Below are 13182 nucleotides of genomic sequence, written 5' to 3'. Positions count from 1 at the left end.
GGCCTCCAATCCTCTTTCTCCAATTTAAATACTCATGTTAATTCCACTCCGAATCGGCCTGTTAATCGAGAGGATTCCTCTTCTTCACCATCTTCAGGTTTGGGTGATTTCTCGCCTTCATCAAGTGACGGATCCGGCCATAACAATTCTCCCCCTCCTGTTTTTGGTTCTACTCTTGCGGGTGAGCCGGATCATACTGCTTATGTTGACCCTCGCCATAACGAGCACGATACTCATAATCCGAATATTGTTATGAGATCAGCTCCAAATGTTTCAAATAATACACCTGCAAATGTTCCTAATGGTGATTTACCTCGAGCGGGTTTTCGCATCCGGGCTCCAGAATCGCCTGAAGATGTCTCAGTTAATTTTCACCAAACTGCGGATGACCTTCTGCCTAATGATGCTGCTCCTGCTCATTTGGTTAATCCAAGACAGGTTATATTCCAACCCTCCTCCTCTTTGGACGCTTTTAATACCAATTGTTGCGACATTACTTCTGGTTTCAACCGTGCTGAACTTATTTTGGATAATGGTTTAATTTCTGATGCGTTTCAATCTGCGCTGTCTTCGTTGTCGACATCTTCTGATGCATCTCGCTCTCCCACTGCTGTTTTTACTCCATCTTCTCCTTCTGAAAGTTGGTCTCCGTCTGAATTTACTGTCTCTGCGTCATCTTCTTTCTCTCCGGTCTCTATGGTTGGTTTTTCAGATTTCCTTAACGGCATCTCCAGTCTCAGCTCGCGGGAACCATCCTCTTTCTCCTCTTCTTCTGATTCAGATTTTATGATGTTTACCGTTTACCGCATCTGCAGCTACTTCTCGGAAAAGGAATTTTGCCTGCTTTTCTGAAGCAGAATCATCTCAAGGCTTTATTCCTTCTTTCCCAAATAAAAGGCTAAAGATTTGCTCTCCCCTTGCAGATTTGGACCCAGTTTCCAATCTCGCTTCTCCAATCAACTTTGCTGATTTTTCGCAGCCTTGGGTTGTGGCAGGCCCGTTTCTGCCACCAGTAGACCGATGAAGATTTTCTCTTGGAACTGTAGGGGTTTGGGTGGAGCGGACGCCCCTATTGTTCCGTACATAAAGTGGTCCGTTCGCTATTATGATATTTCTTTAGTTTTTCTTCAAGAGACTAAGTGCTCTTTAGCGGATAGTGTTTGTAAAACTAGTTCTCTAAACCTGCCTAATAGTTGTGGTACAATTTCGGCGGGTTTAAGTAGTGGTTTGCTTTTGCTTTGGGATGATAGATCAGATGTTGTGCCTCTTGTCGTTGATCATCATTTCATCCTCTGTAAAGTTGTAGATCATAATTTGAGCTATGTATGGTATGCTCTTTTTATGTATGGTGAGTCTTGTAGTGAGCTTAAAGCAAGTTTTTGGAAAGAAATGAAGCAGCTTTGTTCCGCTTATTCTCCGCTTTGTATGATTGGTGACTTCAACCAAATCGAACAATACTCCGACAAAATTGGAGGCTCGTCCAGCATTACTGGCTGGAACGCCTTCGTTGACTGGAGAATTAATTCGCCTCTCTGTGAACTTCCTTTCTCGGGCCCTCGGTTTACTTGGGCTAATAAAAGAGAGTCCCCAAGCCTTATTTTAGAACGTCTTGATCGTGGATATGCTACACAAGACTGGCTACTCAAGTATCCTGAAGCTCATATTCAGAATCTCTTTATCTTTTTGTCGGACCATGCCCCTATTATACTTGATTTTTCTGCCCGTTTGATGAAGCCAAAAAGGCCTTACCGTGTGGATATATGGTGTCTCAATCACTCCGACATTCAAAATCTTGTTCTATCTATTTGGCAAAGCTTCTCTCCTGCTCCTGTTACTTCCTCAGTCACCTACAAACTTACTCAAATTCGTACTGGTATTCTCAATTGGGTTATTCAAAATCGACACCAGTTCATGCTTGACTGGAGTTCTTTCTCACAAGATTTATATGCTTCCGCTTCTCACATTCACGACTCAAATTCCGCCTCTCAATACCTGCAAAATCTTCGATATTCTGGGCATGAAGTCCACATCCAGCATTCTTTCTGGCAACAAAGAGCAAAATCCGATTTCCATTTAAATGACGGTCTTCCTACTTCTTTTTTCTTCAGCAGAGCTAAAGCAAGACAGAAAAAGTTGCGTATTATCTCTTTGAAACATAATGATGGTTCCTGGACTTCGTCTGAATCAGATCTTTCTGATTTAATTATGAACCATTTTCAGAATTTGTTTACTTCTTCTCTGCCTTCAACCTCTTTCTCAGAACTTGAAGACTTGTCCTTCCCCCAGTTAGATGTTTTGCAGCAGGATTATCTTTCTCAGCCTTTCACTGCAAGTGATGTAAAAAAAGCCTTCTTTGATATGAAACCTAACAAGTCACCGGGACCTGATGGTTTTCCACCCAGATTTTACCAGCTCTTCTGGCACACCGTCAATGTGGACATTACATCGGCCGTTCTCGGTTTCCTCAATAACGGTCATCTCCCTCCGGCGTGGAATACTACTCACATTGTTCTTATACCAAAAGTTGTTAATCCCGAATCTATATCCCAGTTCAGACCCATCAGTCTTTGTAATGTCATCTACCGTGCTGCCTCAAAATGCATTGCTCTCAGACTCCGCAAGGTTACTAATAATATTATCGGCCAAAATCAAAATGCTTTTCTTCCCGGACGACTCATCAGTGACACCGGCTTTCTTGGCCATGAAATTATTTCTTACATCAACCAAAGGCGAAGTGGTACTCGGTGTTTTGGGGCGATCAAACTTGATATGAACAAAGCTTTTGACAGAGTCTCTTGGCCTTTTCTGTTCCATGTGCTCAAGCTTTTTGGTTTTCCTAAAGCTTTCCGAAAACTTATTAAAGCCTGCGTAAGAACTGTCTCTTTACAAGTGCTTATTAATGGTACTCCTTCAAGACGTTTTTTTCCTCAATGCGGCTTGCGTCAGGGAGACCCCATTTCGCCTTACCTTTTTGTTCTCTGTATGGAGATTCTTTCTCTTATGATTATTAAGGCGGAATCAAATCGTTCTATTGAAGGCATCAAGCTTTCCAGGAATAGCCCTGCAATTTCTCATTTACTATATGCTGACGATGCTCTCCTGTGTTTTCGGTTATCTCCAACTGCCTGCGAGTCTTTACGGGACATCTTAATCTCTTTCAGTGCTTTTTCGGGTCAGATGACTAACCACCAAAAATCTTATATCAAATTCAGCCCAAACACACCTGATGATTTCAGAGACCATGTCACAAACACTCTCAGAGTACCTTCAAAGCAGAATTTTGGTATTTACCTTGGTGTTCCAATTGATATTTGAAGGAAAACTATGACTTTTCAGTTTATTTTAGACAAGATTTCTACAAAAATTCTCTCCTGAGGTGCAGCTCATTTCTCACAACCTGCTAAACTTCTGCTTATAAACACTTTTCTCATTGCCTCTTTTGCTCATGTTGCATCCATCCTTCCGATCCCTCTTCAAATTACCACGAAAATAAATTATTTAATCGACCTCTTTTGGTGGAAACAATCTCAAAATAAAAGAGCCCAGCATTGGTTGTCCCCGGATATTAAATTTGCCAAAAACGGAAGGTGGTCTTGGTATTAAAAATGCTCGTATTGTTAGTCAAGCTTTGTTATCAAAGACTTTTCTCGTCATCATCATCATCGCATGCTTCACTTATTTCTCTTGTCCTTCGCACGAAATATCGAAAGACTTTCCTATCCCCGAAAAGGTTTCAAAATACTCTCTTTGCGTCTTTTTTTGGAAAGGTGTGGTTAAAAATACATTCCTTCTTCGGGATGGTTTTGCTTGGAAATTCGGGAATGGGAACTTGATTAACATCAAGAACGATGCTTGGATTCTTGGTACAACGCCTTCTCTTAAGCCCATGTTCAAATCACACTCTATCAGGTTTGCAGACTTACTTTCTGGTTCGACTCAATGGAATAAGCAAAATGTCTTTAAATTTTTCAACACGGTCTCTGCTCGAAAAATTTGTGCTCTTGAGCTTCCTCCTGAACCTATTGATGACTTCGTATATTGGAAATTCACTGAAGACGGAAGGTATTCCACCAGTTCTGGGTACTCGTTCCTTTTACACAATTGTTCAACAGCACTTGCCTCGCATCAATCTCCTGCTACAAGGGAATTTAAATGGTCTTTCATATGGAGCCTACCTTGTCAACCAAATATCAAGATTTTTCTTTGGAAAATTGTACACGGTATTTTGCCTACTGCAGATGTATTAATCAGAAGAGGTATGGCGGTTTACCCAAATTGCTCTTTCTGTCATGAAGAACCTGAATCCATAAACCATCTTTTCCGTGGATCGCCGGTTCGTCGGGCAATTTGGGCTGCCAGTCTTCTTGGTATTCGATCAGATGCAAGTTCCCAAATTTCTTTCTCCACCTGGTTTAAAATTTTTTTACGCTACACTACTCGACCCTCTGACGGTAATGCCCTTATACTGCTGCATTTTCCACTCACTATGTTTGCAATATGGAAGCATCGGAATAATGTGATTTTCGGAATATAATTTGTGTTTGCCCTCGACGAGATTATTATTGTCGAAACTGCTCGTCTTTCCCAGCAACAATATGATTTCATTTCCCACTTCAAATGCTATGACAGCACTACCTACCTCACCGAGGTGATAACCCCTGTTACCTCTATCCCGCAACGCTTTTCTTATTATTTTAGGACGGAGGTGGTTTTCAACAAGAACTTTTCCATTGGATCTTTTAAAGTTTTCTGCAACGATCATGTCACATATGAAGCGTTACAATGCTTTGGATCTTCCCTTCTTCAAATCAATATTCTAGCTCTGAATGAGGCTATGACTTTCGCCTCAGTTTTCAGACGTCAAGACGTACTTTTTCAAATCAAAAGCATCCGACTTCTGCGTCTGATGCAGGATTCCAGCAGCTCCTCTATTCCAGTTGCTTTATCTAGTAGTATTAGTCGTCTCAAGTTTTTTCTTAGCTGTAATGTTACTTGGTATTGTAATGGTATCGTGTAATATGAACTTTTATATATATATATAATAGTACAAAATTGTCTAAAAAAAAAGACAAGATGCAAGATATCGATTTGGAAGCTTTGATAGTAGCTGCAAATTTCCAAATTGCTGCTAGCTGCTCATCTTCTCATCATTGGCATGCCATCTGACACAACTTGGCCGGGCTATAAATTGTTCTGAGCTCAGCTTTCACATTCTCGGGAACACTTGGTTAAGCAATATGAGATAAGCCGCATGAAGAACCGCTAGCAGTAAACTACCATTCAGTAGCTAGTCTCAATAACTCAATAAGACAGCAACTTTACTCCGTGTAACATAAAGCTGGTCCGACATTACCCTGACAAATGACTGACATCACATAATGTAAACCGTGTACAACAATGTATAGTCATATTCTACGAGACAAAAGCATATCATTCAAAGATAAAAGAGTTTTAAAAGATAAAATAACTAACAAGAGATGCGATATAATGTACTATTTTACATTGTTGCAAGACTTGCTGAGCTAAAGGGCAGTGTATATATTAGTAGTTAGTAGTACTGATAGAAATCCGTTACCAAATACTTCCATGTATGAAGATACATCTGGCTTCATTTTACTGTCGCTATCTAAGTTTTGCTGAGGAAGTTTATGGTCATGCTCAGGCAGAAAGTGGAACGAACGCGACAACCGTGTGCCAAAATCAAGAAATATGTTTGCACGAAGAATCCGCGCTACGTTTTCAATTATATTCAAGTAGGAGCAGGTTCTACTTCTAATGCTTGCTGCCGAACTGGTTCCTTAAAATTTGCCTTTTCACTCAGCTCTTTGAATGCATCAACAAGGTTTTGTAGTCTTGCTACAAATTCAATCAGAAGGGAAGCAAACGTCGCTAATGACAGAGCACTTGCACTCTCATATATCTTTGATTCATCTTCGTTAGACTCCTGGTCTGGAATAGATGGCAGCGGATTAGGCAATGACGACTGTTTTCTGATTTTTGTCTCGGAGGTAACATTCGAAGTGAGATCATGAGGAATCCCAAGGTCATTTTCGGTCCCAAAGCTGTCAAATGTCTGTAACCCATCCAAGTCACTAAAAGACTTGAATTCCGGAGTTGCATTTTCAAGATCACTTAGAGACTTGAATTCTGGCATTGAGTTCTCATGATCCATTGTCATAAGTTCTTGGGGTTGTCTCGGATACTTCTCAGGGTCCCCAATCTCCCAATACTCAGAATTGACAAGAAGATAAGATTTATGATCAATCTTTCTTTGCAACGCTTCTGCTGCTTCATCCACTGCATAGAGTATATCTTCCTCTGGGCCCAACTTTTCCATTCTTTTTATCTTATTTCCCAGCTCACGTAACAGTTTAGCACCTTCATTACCAACCCTTTGGAGCTCACTACGGAACACCTGTCTTCTTTCTGCAGGCGCCTATTGTTTGAAGATAAAACTCAATTATAGGAAGCCATGGTGTATTCATACAAATTGCAAAACAAGACCATCAATATATAAAGTCCACTAAACATTAAAATTGATTGTCAACAGATTAGAGGACTCTTCTGATTTCCTCACGTACCCGTGTCCGACGCTCGACACTTGGACACCTCATTTTAAACCAAATTTTGCATATTTTTCATAAAAATTGTCGAGTCTGGACACGCACCCGTGCCGGACACTTCTAAACGAGTCTGAGCAACATAGATTATACAGCACTGCATAGAAAATCCAGAAACAGCCACTTAACAACACAGGGTAGGACTGCTTACAATCCAACCCCCTTCTGTAGCCATTTGCTGAAGCCGATGATGCACTGGCATGAATACGAAGAATCAAGGCTCATATTTTGTAGTACTACTGACATTATCGAGGATATTTATTTTTGGTGGCAACTTTTATTTTCCAGTTTAGCTCTCATGAATAAATAGCTATAACTCAGGATATATAATAGTACTTCGATACGGTCCTATACTATTTCGGATGTCGCAGAGTAAAAATCAGAAAGTATTTGTTTCTTCTTGATGTTTTCTGATGTTTTCAATAACGTATTCTCGGAATTGTCAGTACAAAAATGCTCTTATGAAAATGGGGACTGGAATAGAATTAGAACACAACAAATTACTTACCTGGGTAAAAGGGAACAAATCACTATCTCAGTCTACTAGGAAACTTAACAAGCTTCAACAAATGCTTATATCAATAATTACGATTATCATCAGTAACAACAGAAACTATTCTAAAGTGTAATGATGAATTGATGATACAGAACGATAATATTGTCGGGCTCGTTTGGAATGGGAGTAACTATTAAGGGGGTAATAGAGCTTAAATGAACTAGAAAATAGAGGAAAGTGATGGAGGTTGGAGATAAAAATGGAGGAAGATAGTGTAATAGTCTATCCATTAAGGGGGTAATAATTACCCACCTCCTCCCTCAAGTAATGCATTACCTCCATATGGAGGTAATAATTCCTCCCTCACCACCTCTTTCCACCTTCCACAACCACCACAAATCACCAATCTGCTTCCATTTCTTTTTATTTTACCCTCTATTACTCCCTTAATAATTACTCCCATTCCAAGCGAGCCCTAAGTAATAACTCGACAGTGGAGGATGGAGCACAAAGTGCGTCTAAAAATGGAATGTTGCAAAATAGAAAAAATGATGTAAACACAGACCAAGCCAGGGGTAAGCATAGAAACCTGAATCTCCGAAAGTATACAGCCATGCAAAGCCATCACCATAAATGCACAATGCCTCAAAGCACCACTGACTTTGGTATAGCTTTTCCATGGGTATGCAAGCTTTTTATAAGGACCGTGTGGTGGTTCCCAAACGGCAAAACCCACCTAATATTCAACAACAAAAATTTGTGCTCTCAGCATCCTTATATCGTGTTATGTGCAAAAAAAGAAAGTGTTCAGATTTGGTGATGACTCACCAAAGTATCTTCCTTACTTGCAGAATCTACAGCTGATCTATATCCACTGTAGAGTGGATCATCAGAAGCTTGAAATGTCAGAATTTTTGAAGAAACTCTCCGATATTCTATACAGCTCAAATATTCATTCACACAACCTACATAGTATTCAAGGACAACAAACTATTATGAATGGCAACAGGCAAGCAAAAATATACTCCAACCATTTAAGCATTTGGAATCAGTATAATTGGTCCCTTCACCCTTTTTTTTTTTGAAAGAAAGAAAGAAGTATTTACATTGTTCCCATACGACTTCAGCGGTCAAACAATATAGACGACCGGTATTTTCTCACAATATATAATAGTACCCTGTGTCTCTCAACTATTCATATATATTTGGAGAAAACAATGGTGACATAGATTGATACTCAAAGGCAACGGGGACAAAAAAAATTGGTATGAAGATAGTAAAAGGTAAGAAAGCGTCAATCAAAAGAGAGGAATAGATCATCTTCTCTACCTTCCAAGGATACTGCGACATTAGTAAAATTCTTCACTACCAAGCCATGCAGATCCTCCCCAGCCCAAATTGGGTAAATGAATATGTTTATCACCAAAGCAACAGCAGCACCCAATGCGATAAGTATGAATCTCGTAACCGCTGTTTCGACGAACTCCCTTGTTCTATACCCAGATACCATGATAAAGCAATATGTCAACAAGAAAACTCTGAATCCATATTCGTAAGGCTTCATTGTGGGAAATAGCTTCAGGTATGTGGTAACAAATCCTGACATTGCAAGCATGTGACTATGTAAGGAATGTAACTCATACTAGAAACATACCAGGTACCAAAAGACTTAATTGAGAAAAACTCGAGGAAATTCTCTTTACCTATTATAAAAATACTAACAACAATTACAAGTTCTTCCCAATCTCCAGCAAAGGTAGACAACATTGCCATCCCCAAAGCAAGTCCGCCAGCAGATAATGTCCCTAATCCACGGTTAAAGCCTTTACTAAGAGTTGCTCCTGTGAATGATAATTGATGTTATCAAGATCAGTGAAACTACACCAGCTCAGAAAGGTCGAATAGACTCTCAACCTGAAAGCAAATGGGGTGATGCAGACAGACATAATTCAAAGCAAGATGTAAGTGGAAAAAAATAATGGAGAACAATGAAAGTGTATTAGATAATCAAACAACGACAATTCATCTAATATACAGTGCAGCAGTCGAGCCAAAAATGATTTCAAGGGTCTATGCAGAAAAGAGGATTAGAATGAGAGATTCTCACAATCTCACCCTGTATTTATTAAAGTCAGAGCACTCACAGGCTTAGGTAACCTGCAGACTTAGTATTCAGTATTCCAATCAAAGGTCAACAATCTTAAGCTTAACAACCACTCGATCGAACATGCGGCTCATACAATACAATATATCCCTCGGAAAATGAGGCCAGAAACAAATAAACTTTTACTCTAAACACACGGTCCATAAAAGGAAATGTTATCCAACGTTCTCAAATTCTTATTCTGTACAATGAAAACCTTTGTATCTATACTATTAATCACTGTGATGCTGAGAAAGTATAGATGACTTCTATGTTGTATAGTTATTTTACTAGCATCTCACTTCAATACGTTAATTAGGAGTTAATAAGTGTGTGTGATCAGTTCCAATAATTTTCGTAATAGTTAATGATGGCAATGTTGGCCTAAAATGCTATATGTATCAGTTAAAAATCTTCCTACTTGTGGCATTGTTTATTGGAACTGATCACACACAATTATTTAATAACTATCAAATTTTACGGTAGCACTGGAAGGGAAATACTGCATAAATGAATTCACTATCCATATTATATATGAAAGTTCCAATCTGTGGCATATAATCCAAGCTAACTACCACGCTATTAGTTGCAAAGTAGAAAAGACAGAACTCGGTGCCTTAATGGTTCTGCCTGTGGGGGTTCTGATGTGCGTCCTACAGAAACACATAAGAACTTCCATAAGGAAAATTGTGTTGACACATTGACAAACTGATGCTTCACAATATAAGAGCAGTGACTTAATTTCTATGCATAGAACCATCTCATATAAGTAATTGTAATATAAGAAACTTGGTCTAGTGAGCCATTTTGTTTTCTCTCATCATAATCCAAAACCAAAAAAAAAAAAAAAAAAAAAAAAAAAAAAAAAAATAGCCAATGTTCGACTCCATTACAAATGAAGTGCGCTTTTGACTAGTGGCAGAGCGTGGAGGTTGGTCTTGCTTGGGGTGCCGACTCCTAAAGAGTGAAGCCTTGTGGAGGCTGGTCTTGTTTGGGTCACTGACTCCTAAAGAGTGAAGAATATCATTTCCTTCTATTAAAATTTTCAATCTTTTTTTCAAGTTATTATATGGCGGTGCTAATTCGCCCCAATAAAATTTGACCGATACTTAACTCTCCCAACTTCAAATTCCGGCTCCTCCCGACTAAGTACAAGCATTAAGGGATTCAAAAAACCAACTTTCCCATCAAATAACGCAAAGGTTATTTACAATTAACCTCAACGAAATACTCACTCATCCACCTAAAACAGCGGCAAATCCCACATAGGAAACCTAGTACCCTATGTCTCCTCCTTAGGCTCATACCCTCCTCTTGGGTGTACTAATGGCGTAGAAGAAGCAAGCTGAGAGATTCATGGGGTCACAAATCATAGTATTACAGTAACCACAAATACAACAATAACATTACCCAATGCCTCCCACAAATTTGGAGGGTAAGAGAGGTCGAGTAAGATGTACGTAGCCTTACCCTCGATAGCAAGTTAGCAACCAACGTGGATCCTTTGTCCCTATTTTGTGTCTCATCTCCTGTCCCACAATCCCACCCTTACAACACCTCATCAATATTATACTCCCTCCGTTTCAGTCAATCAAAGACTAAGGAAATGAAAAGGGGCCAATTATTAGATGACAAGTGGACCAAATTGAGTGTGAATAATCAAATTGCTATCAAATACAATCCTAAAATAGAAAGGACAACAATTGACTAAGACATCCAAACATGAAATAGGATAACAAATGACCGGGACAGAGGGAGTATAAACTACCGGCAATTTTATTATTTAAGGGATAATGTATCACATGATAAAAGTAGTGCGACTAGAGATGCGATATAAAAATGGGACAGATGATCTCAACTCAAACCACTACCACCTCATTTCGAGACGGTCTAAAAAGGAAAGTGTGAACCTTGCTCAAAGACGACAACAAAAACTAAAATTCAAAAAGCGATAATCAAAATGAAGAAGAAGAAACAGAAATTACCAATACTAAATTCAAAGACAACAACAACAGTAAGAATAGCCCAAACAGAGTAACGAGCAAGATCTTCAAGAGGCTCCTTCAAGAAAATAAGAAAAGACAAAAGCGTCAAAGCAAGTCCCATTTTTGCTGAAAAAATTACTTTTCTTGGATCAGATTTCCCCATTTTATAAGCTTTAATCCCGAACTCCCTTATGAATTTCCACAAATGACAACATTTTTCGTCAAGGCCGAAACAAGAACAAACATTTCTCCTACTACGGTTATCTCCTTGAAGTAATTGATCTTCAAGGTAGGAATTGTAGCCATTTTTAGAAGGGAAAATAAGCTTTTCTTTTTCTCGTTTTTCTAAGAAGCTACGGCGGAATGAACCTAATTTGGTCGCCATTGATGAAGGTTGATTAAGGAATTGAAGGTTGTAGAAGTAGATAGAGATGCATGAGTGAAGAAAGTTTGGTAGTATAATTGAGAGTGTGAGATATTTATGTGGTTTTTTTAAGCAATCTCAGATACGTAATATACTCTGCAATCTTTAATTTCGAGTATAATTGGGAAGATAAACGTGTTGGGAATTGGGATCTCAGTAGATTTTGTCCTATTAGATGTCGACACCGTTTTGAAACTGAATTAGACTGAATTAACTTAACACAAAATCTCATTGAGGACGGACGATATCCGTCAGAAACTTGTGAAATACATATTGAGAGGTGAGTGGAAAGCATATGGGGTGTTCCACCTTATCCACTCTCTTTTTTTGTGAGAGGTCGCAAGCTTATAACAGGATTAGCCGTCATAAGCAAGACTAGCCGTTAACTGAATTGGGAATTAACTTATTCGTGTTGAAATTACGCCCACAAATACAAAACCTTAAAATCTCACAAATTGACTTCATGTGTTCCAAATTATTTGGGGCTAAGATTATATTTGTGGTTGGTGACTTGGTGTGAACAAACTCCTTGAACTTGTGAAGCGTGCTCTTTCTCTTCTATTTGGATGCAGTCCAGGCTCGTTTACATAATTTAATAGTTGGCTTATTAGGTCATGTGCTTTTCGGTTGAATGGTGTTGAACTGAACTGAAATAAGAGTTTGACTCACATGAACCCAATTTGTAATTGTTTAAGGTCAGGTTCTTTTGGACTTAATTTCAGCTCACATTTCAGTTTATCTCAGTTTGTGATTGTTTAACGTCACGTACTTGGATATTATTTAGGAGTTATATTTTCACGAATATTTGTTGGAGCGATTTGTCACCAAGTTACTTAATACTCCCTTTAATCTATATCAAAAGTATCATTTACTTTTTATAGGTTGAACTTGCAAAATTTTGACGGTAAATAGTATTCCCTCCTATACCTGACAAAACGAGTCAACGCGTTGGGTTCGGGTCGGTACGGGTCTCTCATTGATATTGTTAATTCGGGTCGGGACGATCGTTTTGGGTTTCCGGTCTGTTTCGGGTTTGTTGGCCGGGTCTGTTTCGGGTCAAGCGGGTCGAGTTGTTTCGAGTCGAGTCATTTTCGGGTCAATGATTATGAATAATAGAAAATAACAATTTCAAGTCTTTTCAGTTCAATTAGAGTTATATTTTGTCGGGTCATTTTCAGTTTTGATGGTTTCAGATCAAGTCGGATCAATTACAGATCAAGAAAGCTCGAATCATGTTCAGGTTCGGTCGAATCCGGTCAATTCGGGTTTTCGGGTCACATTGGGGTGATAAAACTTCGGGTTACCCTTTTGCTTTTACTGTCTATGTCGAAAATTTCAATTTTTTGACATTGCGGTGCTGTTTGGCCAAACTTTACAAGTGCTTTTCTAACTGAATAAGCAGAAGTTAGGCCAAACACTATAATTTAGGTGTGTAAAATAACGTTTGAAAAATCAAAATCTAAAAATAAGCCACTAATGTGTTGTTTGGCCAAGCTTAAAAAATGCTTTTGTAA

At 38.9% G+C, this 13182-nt stretch overlaps 2 protein-coding genes across 2 annotated transcripts; one reads left to right on the top strand and one right to left on the bottom strand.

Annotated features, from left to right (window-relative positions):
* The first annotated feature begins 1020 nt into the window (after window positions 1-1020).
* LOC141643387 (uncharacterized) lies at window positions 1021-4534 on the top strand. The gene is made up of 2 exons (XM_074452534.1): window positions 1021-3283; window positions 3768-4534. The coding sequence occupies exons 1-2, from the start codon at window positions 1021-1023 to the stop codon at window positions 4532-4534; spliced, it is 3030 nt and encodes a 1009-aa protein (XP_074308635.1).
* Window positions 4535-5339: 805 nt separating this feature from the next.
* Window positions 5340-11841, bottom strand: LOC141602352 (aluminum-activated malate transporter 9-like). Its single transcript, XM_074422651.1, has 6 exons — window positions 11245-11841; window positions 8820-8957; window positions 8446-8715; window positions 7945-8081; window positions 7706-7852; window positions 5340-6436 (listed from the first exon to the last, which is right to left on the bottom strand). Exons 1-6 carry the CDS (start codon window positions 11627-11629, stop codon window positions 5750-5752), a joined length of 1764 nt encoding a protein of 587 aa, XP_074278752.1. The 5' UTR covers window positions 11630-11841; the 3' UTR covers window positions 5340-5749.
* Window positions 11842-13182: the final 1341 nt, after the last annotated feature.

Source organism: Silene latifolia, chromosome 1 (assembly GCF_048544455.1).
Source record: "Silene latifolia isolate original U9 population chromosome 1, ASM4854445v1, whole genome shotgun sequence".
In the NCBI taxonomy this organism is placed as follows: domain Eukaryota; kingdom Viridiplantae; phylum Streptophyta; class Magnoliopsida; order Caryophyllales; family Caryophyllaceae; genus Silene; species Silene latifolia.
The sequence above is the reverse complement of the archived record's forward strand: the minus strand, read 5'-3'. Positions and strand labels throughout refer to the sequence as shown.

Excerpts from the sequence above, each read along its gene's own strand:
- LOC141643387 (XM_074452534.1), top strand. The coding sequence starts at position 1,021 with ATGAAGATTTTCTCTTGGAACTGTAGGGGTTTGGGTGGAGCGGACGCC. Across the intron at positions 3,284-3,767 it reads ACCTTCAAAGCAGAATTTTG|GTGTGGTTAAAAATACATTC; the intron begins GTATTTACCTTG and ends TTTTTTGGAAAG.
- LOC141602352 (XM_074422651.1), bottom strand. The coding sequence starts at position 11,629 with ATGGCGACCAAATTAGGTTCATTCCGCCGTAGCTTCTTAGAAAAACGA. Across the intron at positions 8,958-11,244 it reads TGTCTTTGAATTTAGTATTG|GAGCAACTCTTAGTAAAGGC; the intron begins GTAATTTCTGTT and ends TATCATTCACAG. Across the intron at positions 8,082-8,445 it reads TGTCGCAGTATCCTTGGAAG|GTTGTGTGAATGAATATTTG; the intron begins GTAGAGAAGATG and ends AATACTATGTAG.